At 34.0% G+C, this 20,605-nt stretch overlaps 3 protein-coding genes across 3 annotated transcripts; 1 reads left to right on the top strand and 2 right to left on the bottom strand.

Moving 5' to 3' along the window:
• Positions 1-74: 74 nt before the first annotated feature.
• Positions 75-3,317, top strand: LOC21404850 (non-specific phospholipase C1). Its single transcript, XM_010106336.2, has 3 exons — positions 75-1,473; positions 2,375-2,551; positions 2,828-3,317. Exons 1-3 carry the CDS (start codon positions 375-377, stop codon positions 3,148-3,150), a joined length of 1,599 nt encoding a protein of 532 aa, XP_010104638.1. The 5' UTR covers positions 75-374; the 3' UTR covers positions 3,151-3,317.
• A 3,154-nt stretch (positions 3,318-6,471) lies between these two features.
• LOC21404849 lies at positions 6,472-9,308 on the bottom strand. Its single transcript, XM_024170990.1, has 5 exons — positions 9,071-9,308; positions 8,053-8,203; positions 7,796-7,862; positions 7,447-7,681; positions 6,472-6,869 (listed from the first exon to the last, which is right to left on the bottom strand). The coding sequence occupies exons 1-5, from the start codon at positions 9,133-9,135 to the stop codon at positions 6,659-6,661; spliced, it is 729 nt and encodes a 242-aa protein (XP_024026758.1). The 5' UTR covers positions 9,136-9,308; the 3' UTR covers positions 6,472-6,658.
• A 3,478-nt stretch (positions 9,309-12,786) lies between these two features.
• On the bottom strand, positions 12,787-14,889 carry LOC21404848 (dehydrodolichyl diphosphate synthase 2). Its single transcript, XM_010106334.2, has 3 exons — positions 14,387-14,889; positions 14,164-14,231; positions 12,787-13,517 (listed from the first exon to the last, which is right to left on the bottom strand). Exons 1-3 carry the CDS (start codon positions 14,822-14,824, stop codon positions 13,073-13,075), a joined length of 951 nt encoding a protein of 316 aa, XP_010104636.1. The 5' UTR covers positions 14,825-14,889; the 3' UTR covers positions 12,787-13,072.
• Positions 14,890-20,605: the final 5,716 nt, after the last annotated feature.

Here is a 20,605-nt window from a genome sequence, read left to right as displayed (position 1 = left end):
ACAGAGTATAACATGTAGTAATTCTCTACTTCAATCTGTGTTAGTTTTTTGTGGAAAACAAATATAAACTGTCTAGTACAGAAGAAAATTTCTTAAGCGTTTTCTTCTTCACCCAATTTTGGCTTCTTTGACTAGATGAAAGCAACAACAATGATAAAACTGCGTATAAAATCCCTTGTTCTCAAAGCATATACCATAAAAAAAAAATAAAATAAAAAATAAAAAGGGGGTTCCAAAATCCTTATCTTCTTGTCTTATCCAACATCACTTTATTACCTGTGGCGAGTGACCGCCCCCACCAGACAATTTTTAAGTTCCTTCCTTTCATTTTCCTCTGTCTCTAACAAAGTCTCCTTTTTTTTCCGGTCACCGGAATGGGTTTCCGGCGAACTTCCCTAGCCTCTATCATCTTCCTCTACCTCATGATTTCGTCTCATTCCCTCCACGCGCTCTCTCGCCGGAAGCACAAAATCCAAGGACCGATCAAAACCGTCGTCGTTCTGGTAATGGAAAACCGCTCCTTTGACCACGTCCTCGGTTGGCTCAAATCGACCCGCCCCGAGATCGACGGCCTCACCGGTAAAGAATGGAACCGGATCAACGTCTCCGACCCGAAATCCCCCAATGTCTTCGTCTCCGACGACGCTATATTCGTCGATAGCGACCCGGGCCACTCGTTCCAGGCGATCCGGGAGCAGATATTCGGGTCGAATCACGGCTCTGAAAACCCGGCTCCGATGAACGGATTCGCTCAGCAAGCGGTGAGCATGGGCGAAGGCATGCCGAGGACCGTGATGAGCGGGTTCAAACCGGGTCGCGTACCGGTTTACACCGAGTTGGCGAACGAGTTCGCGGTGTTTGACCGGTGGTTCGCGTCGGTCCCGGCGTCGACTCAGCCGAACCGGTTCTACGTCCACTCGGCGACCTCCCACGGCGCGACAAGCAACGTCCGCAAGGACCTCATCCATGGCTTCCCCCAGAAGACTATATTCGACTCCCTTGATGAAAATGGCCTCGACTTCGGAATTTATTACCAGAATATCCCCGCGACTCTGTTCTTCAAGAGCCTGAGGAAGCTGAAGCACGCGATCAAGTTCCACAACTACGCTCTGAAATTCAAGCTCCACGCGAGGCTCGGGAAGCTCCCGAACTACGTCGTTTTGGAGCAGCGGTACTTCGACGTTGACTTGTTCCCGGCCAACGACGACCACCCCTCGCATGACGTGGCGCTCGGGCAGAGGTTCGTGAAGGATGTCTACGAGATCCTGAGGGCTAGTCCGCAGTGGAAAGAAATGGCGCTTTTGATCACCTACGACGAGCACGGTGGGTTTTACGACCACGTCCCGACGCCAGTCTCAGGCGTGCCCAGCCCCGACGGGATTGTTGGACCCGACCCGTTTTACTTCCGGTTCGACCGGTTGGGTGTTCGCGTCCCGACGATTCTCGTCTCGCCTTGGGTCGACAAGGGTACTGGTGAGTTTTTGCTCTGCTTCTTCTTCTTCTTTTAAGGTTGTTTTGTTCTTTTGTTTCTTGTTTTTGGTAAATCTAAACCATGTACTTACAAGTCTTTGGTTGTTTTGCTGATTTTGGATCTTGGAGTGGTACATCTGGTTGCTTGATTGCCCATAATTGTCAGCTATGCTGTTTCTTGTATTGTTTGATAATTTCTCTCAACTTGTTTTTTACTCCCTAAGTGCAAAAATTTTCACCTGGAATTGGATTGTATGATTGTTGAAAGCGAAGCCTTTATTTGGTATTTTCTTCACTGGTCATTATTATTATTATTATTTTTCCCGATTGTCATATGCAAGAGGAGCAACGGTACTTAATCGAAACTAGGGATGGCAGCTTTCCCCGTGGGACGCGGATGGGGACAAAAGTAAACTAGTTTAGTAGCGGTTGTTAAGGATTGTTTTAGTAGTTTAGTGGTTTTGAGGATTGGTTTTAAGGATTGTTAAAACTAGTTTAGTAGCGGATGTTAAGTTTGTATTTAGTAGGGTCAACCCCCAACTGATGGACCAAGCTTTGACTTTCTTTGCATTGCTGACCTCGTAACTGGCTCACCTAATTTTCAATCAACTTTGTTTGTTCAGTACGTTCTTCCAAAGTTTCTATACCTGTCCTAGCAGTCAGAACGTAACCCCTATTTTTTTACCTTTGTCCCATTTGTGTAGTCCTGCTTAGATGTTCTTGTCTTATTAAATGCTAGTATTTTCTTCTAAAGAATTGAATGATATAAGTATATAACCATGGAAAATTACTTGCTCAAAGTCGTTTAGACTTTGTTATTATTATTATTATTTTCACTGCAATGAAAGTTTCTTGCTTTTGTTTTATGAATTGACTCTCGGCGCTCTTGGGTTGCCCGGTGCAGTGATTCATGAGCCGGTTGGGCCAACACCACATTCACAGTTTGAACATTCTTCAATTCCTGCAACTGTAAAAAAGCTATTCAACCTGAAATCAAACTTCTTGACAAAGAGGGATGCATGGGCTGGTACTTTTGAAAACTACTTTAAGCTCCGCGACAGTCCACGCGATGATTGTCCAGGTTTGCTCTCATCTCCATGATCACTATTGGATTATATATTGTTGTCGTTTCATAAGATCTACTGAACTTTGTGCTCTTTGCTACGTATATATTAAGAGAATCTATCTTCTTGCAAAACTTCTTTCACTTGCCATCATATTCATAGTAGTAGAAATCTGCCATATGACCACACATGATAGAAGTCCCAAATTAGCTCATTATACGCCGACAGTTTTGCGATCGGGGAATATTTATTGCTATAGTGGTTTACTTCCTAATTCTGAGATCCATATGCAGAAACTCTTCCTGAGGTGAAGCTATCACTGAGGCCCTGGGGACCCAAAGAAGACGCAAGACTCTCGGAGTTCCAAGTCGAGCTAATCCAGTTGGCATCGCAGCTCAATGGTGATTACATGCTCAATACGTACCCCAACATCGGGAAAACCATGACAGTGGGTGAAGCCAACAAGTACGCAGAGGATGCAGTCAAGAGGTTCCTGGAGGCTGGAAGGGCTGCTCTTAAAGCCGGAGCTAATGATACGGCAATAGTTACCATGAGACCTTCGCTGACTAGTCGAATTAGCACTGGAGGTACCAGAAACTACTTGGAGACCTATTGACTGTAAATACCATTTATCTAGCCTATGTAAAATTGTTAATGATTAATTGGGCTTTAAGCCGTGATTATAGTTATGGAACATGTTTGTGCAAAGTTGTTCCCATGTCATAGCCAAGTTCTGTAAACTGGATTCTATATTTAAAGAAATGTATTTTATTTACTATAAAACCGGTTCTTTGTTTAGCTGAATTTGGGACGGGGAAATTCTGTTTTAAATGGATCCAGATTATAAATGGGTTAAAATGTTAACCCGCCGTGGGTTGCAGAGCGGGGACGGGTTTAGGTGTCCCTGACTTTTTTTCGGGTTTAGCCGTCCTTTTAATTATATCATATTTTTAAATTAGATAGATTATGTAAAATATAATATATAATTTTAAGTATAATCTATTACATAATATATATATATATATATGAAAATTTAACTATTTTTCTTTATTTTTAACTTAGGGTTCTTTTGGTAATATTTTTAAAATGATTTTTTTCGGTACAAAAATGAAAATGAGATTGTTTTGAAAATTATTCTGAAACTGATTCTAAAATTACGTTGGGTGGTTTTTCAAAAGATTGGTTTGAGTATGATAAAAAAGTGAAATCGTATTTGGTTACATTTATGTTTGTTTTAAGTACATGTAATTAATAATCTTAAATTAATATATTAGGTAATTAATAATTCATAATTATTTAGCAAATAAAAATTAATATATTAATAATATAACAATAATTGATAAATTATCATTAATGAGTACATTAGTAATTAAACTGTATACATAATAAATTAATATGTTAAATAATTAAAAAATAGTAATTAGTAATTAATTATAAGTAATTACTATGTTAGTAATGTACTCATATTTATTAGATTATAAGTAATTAATTAGAATAATTAGTATATACATAATTTGTTAATATTCCGTTTACTACTTAAATTATTAACTTTTAGCTACATAATTAAATAATTGGTTAATTAATTACTAATGTTTATTTAATAATCTATTATTTGATATATCACATGATCAATTTTTGGTAATTGTTATTTTTATAATGATTAATTACTAATTATCAATTATTAATTATTATTGATTAGTATATTACATATTGATAATTATAATTTAATATTAATTAAATAATTACTATTTATTTTTTATTTACCAACTATTTATTAATTAATAGATTATAATTAACCTAATATATGATTGATAATAAATTAATATTTAATTAATAATTAAGTAATTACTGTCTATTTATTAGTTATTAAGTATATCTATTTATTAATTATTAATTAATATATAATATAATTAATTATTAATTATTTAATATAACATTGTTGATAAGTACTAGAAAATGAAAACGAAAAAGAGAAAATTTTTAATCGTTTTCTACTTTCTTCACAAAAATCATTATCATTATTTTTTATTTTTGTTTCCGTTTTCAAAACTTTTATTAAACAGACGCGATTTGTAGACCGTTTTTATTTTTGTACCTAAAAAGATGTGCGAAAACGTTTTTAAAAACATCTAAAAAACAATGCCAAACGCACTCTTAATGTTTCGTGTGTTTGTATTTTTTAATTATTTAGTAATTTATTTTAAAATAAAAATAATTTATTAGGTAAATGGGGCAACGCGAAAACTCCAAACCCGTGACGGGAAAATCCATCTTGTAAGCCTTTAACTTATGCGGGTTCATGAGACATGTATGATAAGTATTTTTATTTACAGGACAGGTTAACGAGAAGACCACACATCCTAAATCCGCCCCTTTGCCTGTCATTTTTCTTTATCATTGCCCCTTGAACCTCAACAGATTACTGGGTCAAGTTATTTCAACAATATGTTCAATAAGATGTTAAGAAATTGTATCAACTTTCTTTTCAGTAATTTACTAATTTAAGCGCGGACTAATAATTAACAACCGAGTGCAAATTGGATAGCAAATAATTGTGTTGGATATTTTTCTCTTTTTTCTTTTTTTTTGGTTGTTTCTAGTTAAACTTGCAAAATTGAGAGATAAATGCTTACTATGTGCCACCAAGTTGTCTTTATTGTATTATAATACAAAAAGTTGGCATATTATATTTTTAAATAAAGGGATAATCCGAAAGCAGTCGGTATTTTTTTTAAAAATATCACTTTCACTTTTTTTATCATCTAGCCTCATTCGTTTCGCTGATTCGAGTTTAAAATTTGAGTTGAGATGTGATTTTATGTGAGAGCTTTTTACTGTAGTAAAAAAGTTAGATGTGACTGTTTGTGATAACTTTTTACTGTAGCAAAACTCAAATTCTAAACTCGAATCAGCGAAACGAACGAGCAAACACCCATGTGTTTATAAAAACATGCTGAAAATACTCATGAAGCGGTTAAATTTTAAAAAATGTCATTGTTACACTTCGTCATCTACATTAAATATTATTTTAAATATAATTTAATTACAAAGTTAAATAAAAAAATTTTAAAAATGCTCATATAAATATTCTAAGAAAAAAATATTTCAATTATGTTGAGAGTTTTTAACAAAGCGTAGTTTACCTGTCGGTCTCTACCTATATAACTTGCATCGACGTTGGTACGTATTTTAACAAAGCGTCCAAATCAAACTGAAACTGCGAGGATCTTTGGAAAAAACCGGTCTCATCATTTTTGCCACAATATATGGGCATCTACCGAAATCCTAAGCTATGCGTATGCTCAATCTGAAGAAAGCAATGGTCAGTTTTACGCTGATTATATGCACAAGCAGGATGAACAATCGTGAAGAGACGACCTATTTATTGATTTGTAAAAGCATGCTTTTGCTTCTATGCGGATTATTATTCTTGTAGACTTGTAGTTATTGTTTTAGATTTAGATTATGATTTTTTTTTTTTAAAGAAAAAGAAAATTGAAATACGAAGTTAAAATTGCCATTATTAAATGGTTTGGTAGATGAAAAGTTTCAAGTTTCAGAAGCATATTGGCCCTTATTGAGGCTAAGGGCTTCATCTCCCGACCTAAATAGTAATGATTCTGTCCAAACATTCGTTAATATGCAGGAACGCCAATGATCATGCTCCCAAAAAAAAAAAAAAAGCACCTTAAACAGCTACCCCTTCCCCACAGTACTATTCAATACCTAAACATATGGAGCTATGAAAATATACTCCTTTCCAGAGAATTACAACTTACAAAGATGGTATATAATTTCCGTAGCAAATATTCTTAACGTAATAAGAGGGGGACACAGCGAAGATGGTGTACACACAATTGATACGTGAATTATTTCATTTCCATACAACAACAACAAGCCTTAATCCCAACTTAATTGGGGTCGGCTAACTATTTCATTTCCATATTTGAGTTAAATATATATAAGCTTAAACCGCCACATTGACCAATTAGAAGAATGGCCATATAAACAACAGGTCTCACAATTCGGAGAACATTTACAATACCAAGGCCAAACACCAACGGTTCACAATGTCTCAAATAAATTTACGCGACAACTAATATATACAGACAGTGTCACAATGCTTACCGGACATGAGAATCATAGGGGATATATACAGGATCTGGAACAACTAGAGGCAATTTATCAATGTACATGAATAGCCTCTTACGATCCTCTCTCAAAATGGTCGCTAAATCAATAACCTCAGACTTTTCTGTGTAGACCCAAAGATCTCCCGAGTTAACCCTCTTCAGGCTGTCCCGACAGAAGGGACAAGATTGGGACCGCCCACGCCTGAAGCATAGAGAAAACAAGACATGAGCTTAATCAGTATCAGATGCACACAGCAATAGGCGACTTTATTGTTTTGCAGTTTTCTTAAGGCGTCTCTGCCTGTCCTATATAGTCCCTTTCTTGGACTGAAGAATGGCTCAGTAGTGGAGAAAGTACTTAAAAGGATTAGTGAAAAAATTTCCCCATATAAGGACTATGCGTGCTGAGAGAAAACAAGTTAACAAAAGACTAGTTTGGTGAAAAAAAAAAAAAAAAGTAGATAAATAAAAGAAGAACCACCATTTGAATGTGTCTGATGATTTTGTCGTATTTGCTTTGGGTTCAATAAAAAGATGACGACGTGTGATTGTTAGCATTTCTAATTGAGTTATTTTGTTGCATTCGTCATTCGAAACAACAAGGATGGACTTAGAGAAACCTCTCCCAATGATAGATACAATAACAAAACAAGGAAAAGCTAAGACTTGAACAGTGAATGGCGCCCAAGAATGAGGTCTATTACATTACCCCCTTTTCTTATGTCGCCAGTGGTAGTCAAAACAAAAAGGACAGGAGAGAAATAATAACAGAATCTTACCAATCCCGATAGCATTTTAAGCACATCGAATGGCTGCAGTTAGGCAATACAAATTTGCTGTTCACCTCCATGCAAATTCCACACTCTTCTTCTCTTTCTTTGTCAATTTCGGAGAGTTTACCCCTTTCCGACTCATCCTTTCTTTTGTATCTGACATTACATACATCTTTCTGTTTCCTGTCCTCCAAATCCGTGATGCCTTTCTGAAGTTGCAATAGAGAAGGAAATATAACAGCTGCCCAGAAAAAAGCCAGAATGATAAGCACGTAAATAAAACATAAAATGATGTTGTCACAAGCTAAAATTCACTTATTAACTTCAGTGAATCTTCAGTTTGAATACCACTCACCATAAAATTCTCTGATGCTTGCTTTCCTTTCATAAATGGACATAGTGGTTTTGCCATCTGCAAAGGTCTAATGCACCACATTGCCACACCCCAACAAAGAAGCAAGTAATAATCAAATTACTACATTGTTGAAGGGGACGGGATGAAAAACCCATAACAAAATTTTAATTCAAAATTGAAAAACAGGTAAGGATTCAAACAGACATAACCGAGCCAACAAATTGGTACAAAATAAAGTTGACACAACAATAAATTACCATATAAATATGAATCCTAAGCAAACCAAGCACTCCAGCAAGGTGGCAATCAGTCCACTGAACGAGGAAAAGAAAAAGGTGCGCCACTGAACTGTAAGATAGTCTCATCTGGAGACGGGCTCCATCTTTCTCCCTTGGATAATCTAATGCCCTGAAGTAACAAGAGGTAAAAAGAGTCATAAAATCACAACATCAATAAATATCCATCAATGATCAAATCACAAAAGCACTACAAAATGCACCTATTTTGCAAAACGTTAAGAAAAGGCCTTGAAGAAAAGAAAGGGCCCGAAAATATTATGCAAACCGGAGAGTTCAAAACTTTTTACTAAACGTAATAAGAATCCAAAATCCCTGAACCCCAAATGCTAAACACATTAAATAAACTTCTAAAGCATAAAGGGCCATGCCAAACAGGCAACAATGATTATAAGGCTCATGAGCACCAGAAAAGCAACGTAATGGGAGCATTTCAAAAAGTTCATCATACCCAAAATCCTGTTTGCTAGCTAGCAACTAGCAAGATATTTTTCAATAATTCATGTACCAGTAAATTAGCTGATTTTTGAGGATTGAAAACAAATAAATCTGACAAACTCAAACCAATACCATTCTACAGCTGAAAACCATGAATGTGATGCATTAAGCATTGAATGTATTCTAATTCACATAACTGAATCTATACGAATTATATCCACCAATTATACATTTAGCTTTCCCTGTCCCATAATTTCCCATAAATCCCAAACTTTATGGAAATGGTTAAATAGTAAAACGAAAAATTAAAAAAATAAATAAATAAATTTCTCTTTCGTTTTCTCAACTTGATGATGAGTTTATTCAGAACACACTAGCATACAACAAAAATCATTGTGCCTTATTCCAAAACACTAAAAAGTCAAAATATATTAAAAAGAGACAAAAACAAAAACAAACAAAAAAATCGCGAATTTAATAGAACGACATTCAGAAAAGAGGAACAAATATCTAAAATCCAAGACAAGAGAAAGGAGCTCACAGAGTATTGGCGTGCTGAATATCAGCTTCAAGCGCTTTGAGTGAATCCTTGAACGACTTTCCCATGGCCAGGTTTTTCCCGGGAAAATTATTCCCATCCAACAAACAAAATATCAGGAGGAGAAAGAAAAGGGAAAAAAAAAAAAAGAACGAAACGGATAAAAATAGAAACCCTAAATTATTCAAGCTTTTATCTTGCTCAGCTTTTCAAGATCAAAACCCCAAACAGTGCAATAGGACAAACCCGGAGGCCACTCTTTCACACCATCATAAAAAGAGATGGAATACTGTAGGACAGACACTGAAATTACCGCGTTACCCTCGTCTCGCTGATATTGACTTTGAGAAAAATCTTATCCATCTAACTGGGAGTTGGATCCTCTGTACTTGAGACCTTGTCTTTGACTTCTCTACCTCCAATAGTCTTGCGCCGCGGTGAGCTTACTAATGTATTTAGGACGTGTCTATTGTTTATTGGCTGAATGAATAACTATGGTGGAGACCCGAGTATGGGAAGTAAAAAAAAACCAGAAGACGCGGCCCCAAGGTTTTATGATCTCGGCGGCTTTAACGTAAAATGACCTTACGGCCCAGCCTAACCGTGACTAATTACGATAACATTAATTATGCACCCTCCATTCATAGTAACTATTAACTTCAAGATTTTTTTTTTCTTTTTTAAGGTTTTTATTATTGAACAAGGACACTGATTTTTTTTTTTTAAATATTCATAGACCTTATTTGGGTCAGGACTCAGAAAGTTCCAAATAATATAAAAAAAAAAAAAAAAAAACGATTTAAATAAACTAATTCTCCTTTTTTTTTTTTTGCTAAGCAGTTTTTTTTTCTTTTTTTTTTATTTGGATAAGGTATACTCATCCTAGTCATTGTGCCCCAATCTTCCTCTTTTGACACGTGAAGCAATCATTGGTTAATTACTTAATAATTAATTCTTTCTGACAATTCATGTGAGTGAGGGATCCTTTCATTTTATAATCTCTTGTAACTTTAAAAAGTCTGCTTTCATAATCTTGGGGTGGTTATTTTCAAAACGAAAAAAACAGTCATAATTAAACCATTTGCCAATTTCGAGAATACAGAGTTTCAAATCTAAAATGAAAAATAGTTCCAGGGTGCTGACAAATATATCTTTATTATTTCTGACAAATTCTTTGTTGCCAATTTTCCATCTCAACATATTCTAAAAAAAAAAAAAAAATCCACCTCAACATCTGTAACAAACAAATAAAGAACTAGAAGAAATAAAGGGGACAATGAGGTTTTTTGGATTCTCCAATCTAATAATAATAATAATAATAATAATAATAATAATAATAATAATAATCTAAATCTAATTTTAGAAGACGTTTAGTTTATTAATTAAAATCATGAGATTAGAACTATTTTCGATTTACGTGTATTTTTTGTGAGAAAATACAGTAACAAATCATAAACCATGATTCGAATCAGGGTACGAATTTTCTTACCAAACGTCCCCTTACATAAAAGAGTCAAAGAGAATAGAATGCTCCTCTTTTAGTTGTGTGTCAATCTCTCTCTTTTTTTTTCATATTTAGTTTTTTATTTTTTACTTTTTCTATTTCGTTTTTTTCCCTTTTGCTTATAACTTATATACAGTTTATTTTTAACATTTTCTTTTCTAGACATTTTTTTTCTTTTTTTCTTTTGCTTATTGTCTATTTTTGTTTTTCTCTCATATTTTTTGACAAACTTTTTTTATTTATTTACAATATCCTTCTTTAAAATACATTCTCTCTCACTTTGTCTTAATTAAAATAATTCCTTTCAAATATCTCTCTATTTAAGTGTTTTTTTAATAAAAAAACTCCTATACAACTTTATTTCTTTTTCCATTTTTTGAAATATTTTTTTTTCATCATACTCTAATTAATGGATTTAGTCTCTAAAGCGATCACATGTTCTGACGCGGGATCAAACTTACATAGTTATTTTACACATGCATAGGACATGGCTCAACTAGTAATAATAATAAGGCAAAAGAGGCTTTAGACTTATTGTGATTAGAGAAATGCCAGCACCACTATTTTTATCACTATTTTTGTCACGTTTTGCATTTATTATTTAACACGTGTATTCTATTAACATGATATATTATTATTTAAATAAAAAATAAAGTAATGGAATTCACATGTCAAAGAACGATTATAAGAAATGACAAAAAGGATGAGAGAAAGAGTGATGTTAACGTTTTCTTTATGGTTGATATATTTGTTCTTACTCTTCCAAATTTGTCACCGAAATAGACCTTCCGGTATTGTTCATTCTAAATTTCTCTTAATAATTAAAAAATTAAAAGGAAAAAAACTGACAAAGAGAATCAAATACATTACAAGTAGTACTCAATTATTCTTAGAAAAAAAAAAGGTAGCACTCAATTAATTAAGAGAGAGAAAAAAGAGTACACAAGGCAACAACATAACTAAAAGAATATAACACTTGTTAGCCCTCAATTTGGGTTGCAAACAAGCACGTTCTTGTCTGAATTCTAAAACGATTCTCTAAGCTATAACGGTCAACTTGCAAACAACCATCTGCATCACCTTATCTAACTCGGTCACTCCCTTCAATTTAACTTTAAGCTTGTTTATTTTATTTTATTTCATCTTACTGTTTTTTTTTAACCTTGTTTGTTTAGCTTCTTAAATTTTAGTACTACTATTTTATTTGTCATATTGGATACAGTAATATATGAGTAATATATTGTGTCAATATATTAAAAGTACATTTTGTTAATTGATTTTGATTGAATGGAAATTATATGTTACTACTTATTGGATTTTAAGAGTGATATACAATGTTGATATATTAAAAGTATATTTGTTAATTGATTTTTATTGATTGATAATAATATGTTGATACTAATTAGACTCTAATATTCATTGTTAAACCTAGACTCATAATTTAACAGTTTAATATTAATATCAATATATATTGATAAAGTTAATATTACTTCACTCTCTCTATTTTTTATTAATACAAAAATATTAAGGCAAAAGAGGGTACATGCCACAGTCAGGTCATTGGTGCAAGTAGTAAAGAAACACCATTCTTTCCTTAACCTAGAATCTCTGAAAAAGAAGAAAAAAAAAATCCCAAGTGAGAAAAATAGAGAGGAATTTGAGCTTATTGTGTTCGTTATGCATTTCCTTTTCCAATCATTTTAACATCGAAAGGATAAAAAAAGTTCGGTATGCATTTCCTTTTGAATCTCTCAGCCAATCTATTCCTTTCTACTAAATAAAGATCCGTCTGAAAAATAATGCACCAATCCTCTCACTCCTATCCTTTCTTCTACTTTTCGTCCGTGCCAAACAAAAGCTCGATCCATTCATCCTAAATTTTGAAGGCTGTGAATCGTGACATACATTTCTGCATCAGAGGCACCTAATGTTGTCCCTGTCTAACCTACTATTAAAAGTGAGGTCAATCTTATTATGGTTCCAAAGTTTTTGAGTAAGTTAGCTGGATTAGTGCATGGTATTAAAGGTAGAAGTATGAATTAAGGGTGGTTTGATATTCTATTGATAAACAGAGGACAAATAAGTTTATAATATTGGAAGGAATTAGATGAAATTCATTTTGTTAAGATTCCTATTATCTGCACAAACAATATTAGAGGGGGGCAAAAGATAAAAACCAAACAATAATGAAGTACAGAACATAGATTGGCTATGATTTAAATCTTGATTAACTATGCTTGGAAGATACATATTAATTGTCTGCGTCTTTTATATACAAATATTGATATATAGTCATAGAGCTAGAAGAAGCTATAACATTATTCTATATGCAAATCAACCAACTTAAGATTGATTAACTAGGCAATAGCAGAAGCTATTCTACTTTGTAGGGTTCACATTCAAATATATGCTAAAACGGCCTTAAGAGCTTTGCATAATATTATTACAAATGCTCCTAAAGGAAATAAAAAAGAATTAATTTACTTTTAATCGAAAGTCGCTTATTTTCTACCGCCGTAGCGTCTCTGTCTTTGCTGAAACGAAACTAAGGCCTCTCCAAACTCATCTTTCCCAAAATCAGGCCAGAGATCGGGTGCGAAGAAGAGTTCGGTGTAGGCCAATTGCCACAACAAGAAGTTGCTGACTCTAAGTTCGCCGCTGGTTCGGATGAGCAGATCGGGGTAGGGAAACTCGGTACAATTTGTTTCTAATTCTTGTTCTATCAAGCCCTCGTCTATGTCATCAACTTGTACAAGGCCATCTTTCACTTTGTCAGCAATGCTTTTGCAGGCTTGGACGACGTCGTATTTCCCACTGTAGCTTACCGCCACAATGAGTTGGAGCTTGGAGTGTTCTTTTGTTCTCTCCTCTGCGTCTCTAATCAGTTTCTGTAGGGATTCTGGGAGTCTTGACGAGTCCCCAATAACAGATATTCTTATACCTTGCCTGTCACGACAAGAAATGTGTGAAATGTGAATGAAAGTTGTTTTGTTGAGTGCTTGTTTTGCTGTTTTTGGAATTTATGGGACAAGATAAAGCAAATAGATGGTCAACTCTCAAAGAAACAAATCCATTGAATTAGAAATAACAGATATATATGGACAAAGGAAAAACAACAACAGCAACAACAAATACGTTGCATGTCAATCAATTCTGTTAAATGGAACCTGCGCCTAGTTCTGTAGTTCTATGATTGGTGATTGGTAAGGTGGTCATCACTAATCATGATTGTGGTGACAAAATGTTTGGTGATATGCTTCAAGTCTTTTAAAAGTGATTATATTTTGGTCTACGGTCCCGCTCTACAAAAAAGCCATAGATGGAATCGTCATTTATAGCACTAAAATAAATTTTTAATTTCTTTTAAAAAAAAGGAAAAGAAAACTTTAGTAAAATACAGCTTATTAGTTGAATATAGCTTTTAACCATCAAATTTCTGTTAAATTATTTTATCTTTTTTAACATGAACAATTGTGATTGTTTACAACTACTTGATAGAAAAAGGAAAAATAAAAAGAAACTGTAGACATATGACTATGATACAACAATCTGCTTCTACGGTGAACATTCGGTAGCATACCCCAGTCCTTACCTTGCAAATTTGTCCAGTTCTGACTTTATCACTCTTTCAAACAAGCTCATCAAAAACTCAACCTCCACCTAACATAACCACCAAAACCAATCATTACCAACCTCAAAACAAAATCCAACCAAAAAAAAAAAAAAAAAAAAAAACAGACAGAGAGCTTCGAACATTTCATAGCTCAAAATAAAAGGTCAAACATGAACAAAACAGTTGACTTATCATTACTCACCGTGGGGCGAATCCAGTTATCGTAAGAGAAAGCGAAAACCGTGAGAACCTTGATTCCCCATTGCCAGCAGAGCTCCACAATAGCTCGAAGCGACTGTACGCCGGCCTCGTGCCCTGCTCCCGGCGGAAGCCCTCTCTGCTGGGCCCACCTCCCGTTTCCGTCCATTATAACCGCCACGTGCTTCGGCATCAGCTCTAGGTTTAGCCCCTCCGGCAACTCCTCCTCCTGAGGGGTAGCTCCGTCATTTAACTTCTCTTCTCTCTCCTCTTTGACCGCCGCATCGGCCGCGGTGGCGCGGGGTAAGTGAAGCTTCGGCTCCGACAGAGACGGCGAGCAGAAGAGGTGTGTTTGGGTCTTGGAGTTGGGGAAGCGCTGAGGTTTGGGCTTAAGCGGGGTAAAGACGTTCTCACTCGGAATAGGGAGGCGTAGGGATAGCATTGTCCTCGTTTTTCAGAATGAGAACTTCTTCTTTCTGTTTTTTTTTTTTTTTTGTTGTTGTTTGTTATGTGAAAGGCTCGAAGTTCTAGAATGCAGTGGAGAGAGTGTTGAATATATAATCGTATTGCGAGCGGGAAAGGCTGTTGCAGAGAAGAAAACAAAGTCGGGGAAAGACAAAACGGGACGTCGTTTTGAGGATTGGCATATGAGGTGGGACTCTTTTCATTTTTGTGGTGAGTCTAAAACGATTAAGATTGATTCTCTTACTCGTAACAATTTTTTTTAACCAGAAAAATAAAATTGTCTTGATGATCAACAAATTGAATTTTGGCGAAGAAAGGACGTAACTTTGATGATGAAGGTTCTAATTTGTCGGGTTTCTTGATAATCTTCGCGTGATGTTTGGAATAAGGTACGTATACCACAACTTTTTATTTTTATTTTTATTTTTATTTTTTCTGGCTCGTGGGCTCTAAATAAAATTTGAGATGTAAAGAAATGGAATGGAATTAAGGACGACACATGTTTGAACCATGAATGGGGCTAACGAGACGACAATATCTAGAATTTTCATGTATACGCCGTCGTGATGCGACTTGAGTTTCGTCCATGTTTAAGTCATGATTGAGATCCTCTGAAGTGTAATTCTGCACGATGGGAGACCATTGATATTCAATCCATGACCAAGTGATGGCAGTGTTTTTCCATCGGAAATTTCTGATCAAGTACTTCTTCCTAGCATGGGTCCCACACATAGTCAAGTGGATGATGAACAATTACGTGAACACCAGTAATTATCTTTAGCAAAATTACAAGGGAAAAGAAAATATTAATCTCGAATTCTTAGTACGTTATAGTATAAGTTGAACACCAAATACACCTATAATAAACTTTTAATTACCATATTATTATTAAAAGCATAGAACATCTGAATATAAAATTCCAAAAAGGAACTAAAATAAAAAGAGTAAAAAAAGGACTAAAATGAAGAAATAAAAAGTTTTAGGGTAAAAGGGACTAAAATGGGGAAAAAAAATAAAGTTTCAGGGTAAAACAATGTGTCAAAAAAGGATCAAAATGAAGAAATAAATAAGTTTCATAGCAAAAGGAACCAAAACTACAAAATAAAATAAAATTTAAAGAAAAAATAAAAAAAAAGTAAGGAAAGGATTAAAATGAAAAAATAAATAAGTTTTAGAGTAAAATTGAAAGAAGATAAAGTTTTAGGGCAAAAAAAAAGCCAAAAAAGGACCGAAACGAAGAAATAAATAAATTTTAAGGTAAAAGGAATGAAAACAGGAAAAAAAAGATAAAATTTCAGGACTAAAATAAAAAGAAAGGTTAAAAAATGATTAAAATGAAAAATAAATAAGTTTTAGGACAAAGGGAACCAAAACAAAAAAATAAACATTCAGTACAAAAGTAAAAGAAAAAGGGTAAAAGAGAACCAAAATAAAGAAATAAATAAGTTTTAGGGTAAAAACAACTAAAACGAAAGAGAAATAAAATTTCAGAAAAAAAAATAAAAATGGGCAAAAAAAAAGACTAAAATGAAGGAAAAAAAGCTTTTAGATATCACCAAAAAGAAATATCAAAGTACGATAACATCTAAAAAAATTAATTTAGGTAAATGAAAGAAATTTTTTTTAAAAAAAGGTAAGAACAAAAAATATAAATCTAGGATAAAAATAAAGGAAAAAGAGAAGATGGAAAGGAAAAAAAAACCGTTAAAAGCAAAAAAAAAAAAAAAAAAATCAAAACGTTTCTTAATATAATGTATAGATGAGCGTTTTACAGAAAGATATGAGAAAATACTTTACAGGTAAGATTATGTTTGGAACTGTCATATTTATATAAGGTTCTGTTAGCATTATATATTTTATTTTGATGTGGTTTTATCAAGTTTATGGTCTAAAAACATTTTCTACCTTATATGTAGAAAGCTTGTTATAGAATAATGGAATTCATTAAACAAAAATCCGTTGATTTGACACCCTCTATCTTTACTAAAATGTTACAAATATTATGGGTAATATCACAAATCGCTCTAAATTTAGAGCATTTCTAATACAATATTATAATTAATGTGCTAACTGTAAATTTAACATTTGAGTACAAAAAACATTCTCAACGCAATGTTATTTATTGTGCTAAATTTATCATATGCTATACTTTATAATAAATTTTTCACCAAGTATAACATATAGTAAATTTTGACGCTTGATTCATTTTAGTTGATATGGTTACTTTTTCAATTAATCATTATTACTTTTAATTTTCCTGATTATTTTGAAATTAAAAGTTTACTTTTACAACTTTCAAAGTTTAATGATTATAGGAAAAATAGATTTTAGCATTTCAAATAACATTATACATTGAAACACAACATGTCAAATATCTTATTATCACACTTTTTGGTGTCAAATATACATTTAGCATTAGCATTTGCACTAGAGATGGTGTTATCATGTCATTTTCAATTTAAAGCTTGTTTGCATCATAGTTTCTAACATAAAAGTTTGAACATAAATTTAATTTTACAAGAGAAAATATTGTATTAAAAAGGTATGAACTATGAACCTATGGAATTAACAGTCTAAAATATTGTCTTAAAAAGATATGAACTATGAACCTATGAAACAAACATACCATTAATTAGTTCATGACTTTTAAAATAAGATAAATGAGACAAATAGCTTTTACACTCTGTTTGGTATGATGAAAAGAGGAATGAATAAAGTGGGTGGAACGATAATTGGGTGGAAAATGATAAAGTGGGTTGTTTGCTAGGAAGGAAGAGAGGAGGGAAAGAAAAATATGGTGGATAAAAGTTGTTGTGACGCCACTAATTTTTATCTCTCAAACATTGGGTGAAAAACTTAAATCCGCCTATTGATAACTAAATAACTTTTTTACCCTTATTTTAAAGTTAAATAAATAAGGGTAATAATTGGTAAAATAGTCATTAAGTCTATTACATATTTTATTTTCTCCCGACATAGTAAATAACATAAAAGAAAATCAACTTCTATCCTTTTATTCACATTTTTTTTCTTTTATGTGTTTTCTGTAACGCCCTCTAGAATTAAACATGTTTAATTATGCTAAACTGTGGATGATTAGTGTGCCTAATTTCATTTTCATAATTAATCAAGGGACTTTAAGTTATTTTCAGTATTTATAATTTCACCCCAAAGATTTTTGAAAAACACACTTAAATTTAATACATTTTCCCTTTTTCCATTTTTCTTTTTCCTTTTCTTTTTTTTTTCTTCTCTGGTTCTTCCCGTGCACCAACCCATCTCTCTCTTTCTTCATTTTCTTCCACCGCCGGCCACATCCTTCTCCGGGCTTCCTTCCGCCGGCTTTCTCTCTCTCTCTAGATTTATCTCTGCAGTTTGGCCGTGAAAAAAAAAAAAAAAAAAAAAAACAGATAAATTGAGGGAGACAAAGCTCGAGCAACTAGTTTGAGGTAAAACCCTTTGAAACCCACTCTTTGATTCGAATTTTAAGCTTGAGAAAGTTTGATTTTGGTTAGATTTGAATAATTTTGAGTTAGGGTTCGAGTTTGAACAGTTATTATTAGAATCGAATGAAATTTGGGGGTTTTTAGTTATTGGACTTGTTTAATTGATTAGAAACAGATTTTGATGGATTCTGGAGAATATATATTGAAATTGGACTTGATTTGCAGGTTTGACATTTTTCCTATTTATACCGGCATGCTGCCGAAATTTCTTTAGAAACTTTTTTTTTTTAAACTGAAATTAAATAAGAAAACTAAACCTATGGATTGGATTCTAATTTTTAAAGAACCCCCAAACTGAATTATAAAATTATTGTGAAACTTGGATTTGAGTCAAGGCACACTAATAGGAAACAATTAAACATGATTGAACTTAATTCGTTTTAGGAATGAGAAATACTTCCTAAGATATTACTTTTGTGATAAAGCTAGTGGAGAAGGTCAAGTAGTAAGGCTTTAAGGAAAGCGGAGGCTATGAGAACTGAAGGCTAGCCCAGGTTTGACATCCGAGAGGTAGGATATTCTTGTCCATATCCTTGTTAGCCTCATTTTAAATTATTTTGGCCAATGAAAATGTTTTAGAACAAAACATGTTTAAAGAAAATAATTTTAAAGAAATAGCATGAGAATGCTATTACGTTTTTCAATGATTTTGGAAATGAGATTTCAAAGCGTATCATTTCTTAAAATGAAATATTTTAAGGAATGATACAATGCATGGTGGCCTCAGAGATCGGGATGTGGGAATTGCATTTTTGAGGGCAGATCCCGAAACCCGTACGGATCCACTTCTTGTTTAGTGGAATTATGGCTCTGCACTTTTCATTAGACATACATTTTTTATCGCTTTTTGTTTAGTGGTATGATGAGCTACACACTTTCATTATACAGACATATTCTATTATGTGAGTATTTTCTTTTTTCAAGAAAAGGATGATCGGTTTCGGGTGTATATCTTCGGACCGTGAGTACTTTTATTTTAAATGTTTTATAAAATTATATCCTACTGGGTCTTTCGCTCACCTTTTCCTGTTTTCAAATGTATTAAACCCCTCCAGGCGACGCCAGAAGTAGTGCGGAGTAGGTAGCTATTACCGGCGACGTGGACTTGTTTCAGGAAAGCGAAGAGTTGTATTTCCTCTAATCCCTTATCTCAAGGCATGTATAAAAGATTATGGATTGTAAACTTAAATATTACTAGATTGTGGTTGATGTCACATTTACTCTTGTTTATATTCATGTATGCTAAACACCTGTGGGAATTCCTGACATGATACCAGGGACGTGGTTTTAAACTGGTTTGGTTGGAAATTCCACCACCATTCTTGAAATTAAATTTCTCTTGAATGCAGGGGCTTGTTTGGAAATACCTGGATGTTTTGAATTTGAAAAAAAAAAAAAGAAAAATATTATAATGTTTGCAACATTATATGCTAATCATTCTCTTAAACGGGTTTAAGTTTCTAAACAAGCCTCCACGTCACTAACCCCAGTTTAGGGGCGTGACAAGACTTGGTATCAGAGCCCTTGGTTTAGAACCTTAAGGTTTGGAATTATGCATACATGAATGACATCAGGAAACCATTAAAACAATCTAGCTTTCTTTTCAGATAAAATAATGCCGCCGCGCCGTAGAAATCCTAACCCACCGGCGATGCTGAATGAGCAATTCATGGAAGCCATGTACGTCGCCTTCCAGGGGATGGCTACTAGAGCCTAAAATGAACGTCCCGCGGAGGACAGAAAACAGAACTACTTCCGTGAGTACAGGCGTAGTTCAATTCCTGCATTCACTAGCGTGGGTGGACCCGAGGAAGCTGAGTATTGGTTCGAATCGGTGTCTAAGCATCTAAGTACTATGGGAGTACCTGATAAGTATTGGGTAGAGTTCGCAGCTTTTAAGTTTGAAGGTCCTGCAGGTGTGTGGTGGAAGCATATCCGACGAATGCATGATGTAGAGGGGATGACTTGGGAACAATTCGAAGCGCTTTTTAATGAGCAATTCTTTCCCCAAAGTTATCGAGATGAAAAGGCCATGGAATTCATGGGCCTACAGCAAGGGGAAATGATAGTGAGGGAATACGAAGCTAGGTTTAATGAACTGTCCCGTTTTGCTCCCTCCTTGATTGAATCGGAGCGCATGAAGTGCCTAAAGTTCGAAAAAGGTCTTAAGGGTGTGATCCAAAAATCAGTGATAGTTTAAGGCATCGAGTCTATAGTGACCTGGTTGCAGCAGCCATCTCTGTTGAACAAGA

The sequence above is a fragment of the Morus notabilis genome, unplaced genomic scaffold, assembly GCF_000414095.1.
Source record: "Morus notabilis unplaced genomic scaffold, ASM41409v2 Scaffold101, whole genome shotgun sequence".
NCBI classification, from domain to species: Eukaryota; Viridiplantae; Streptophyta; class Magnoliopsida; order Rosales; family Moraceae; genus Morus; species Morus notabilis.
This window is presented reverse-complemented; position numbering and strand designations above follow the sequence as displayed.

Bases quoted from the DNA above. Each gene is read 5' to 3' on its own strand.
- LOC21404850 (XM_010106336.2), top strand. From the start codon at position 375: ATGGGTTTCCGGCGAACTTCCCTAGCCTCTATCATCTTCCTCTACCTC. The intron at 1,474-2,374 runs GTGAGTTTTTGC...TGCCCGGTGCAG, and splicing joins TTGGGTCGACAAGGGTACTG to TGATTCATGAGCCGGTTGGG. The intron at 2,552-2,827 runs GTTTGCTCTCAT...ATCCATATGCAG, and splicing joins TCCACGCGATGATTGTCCAG to AAACTCTTCCTGAGGTGAAG.
- LOC21404849 (XM_024170990.1), bottom strand. From the start codon at position 9,135: ATGGGAAAGTCGTTCAAGGATTCACTCAAAGCGCTTGAAGCTGATATT. The intron at 8,204-9,070 runs GTGAGCTCCTTT...TTGTTACTTCAG, and splicing joins ATTCAGCACGCCAATACTCT to GGCATTAGATTATCCAAGGG. The intron at 7,682-7,795 runs GTGAGTGGTATT...TTTTCTGGGCAG, and splicing joins AAGCATCAGAGAATTTTATG to CTGTTATATTTCCTTCTCTA.
- LOC21404848 (XM_010106334.2), bottom strand. From the start codon at position 14,824: ATGCTATCCCTACGCCTCCCTATTCCGAGTGAGAACGTCTTTACCCCG. The intron at 14,232-14,386 runs GTGAGTAATGAT...TGGTTATGTTAG, and splicing joins ATAACTGGATTCGCCCCACG to GTGGAGGTTGAGTTTTTGAT. The intron at 13,518-14,163 runs GTAAGGACTGGG...TTGTCGTGACAG, and splicing joins GAACTGGACAAATTTGCAAG to GCAAGGTATAAGAATATCTG.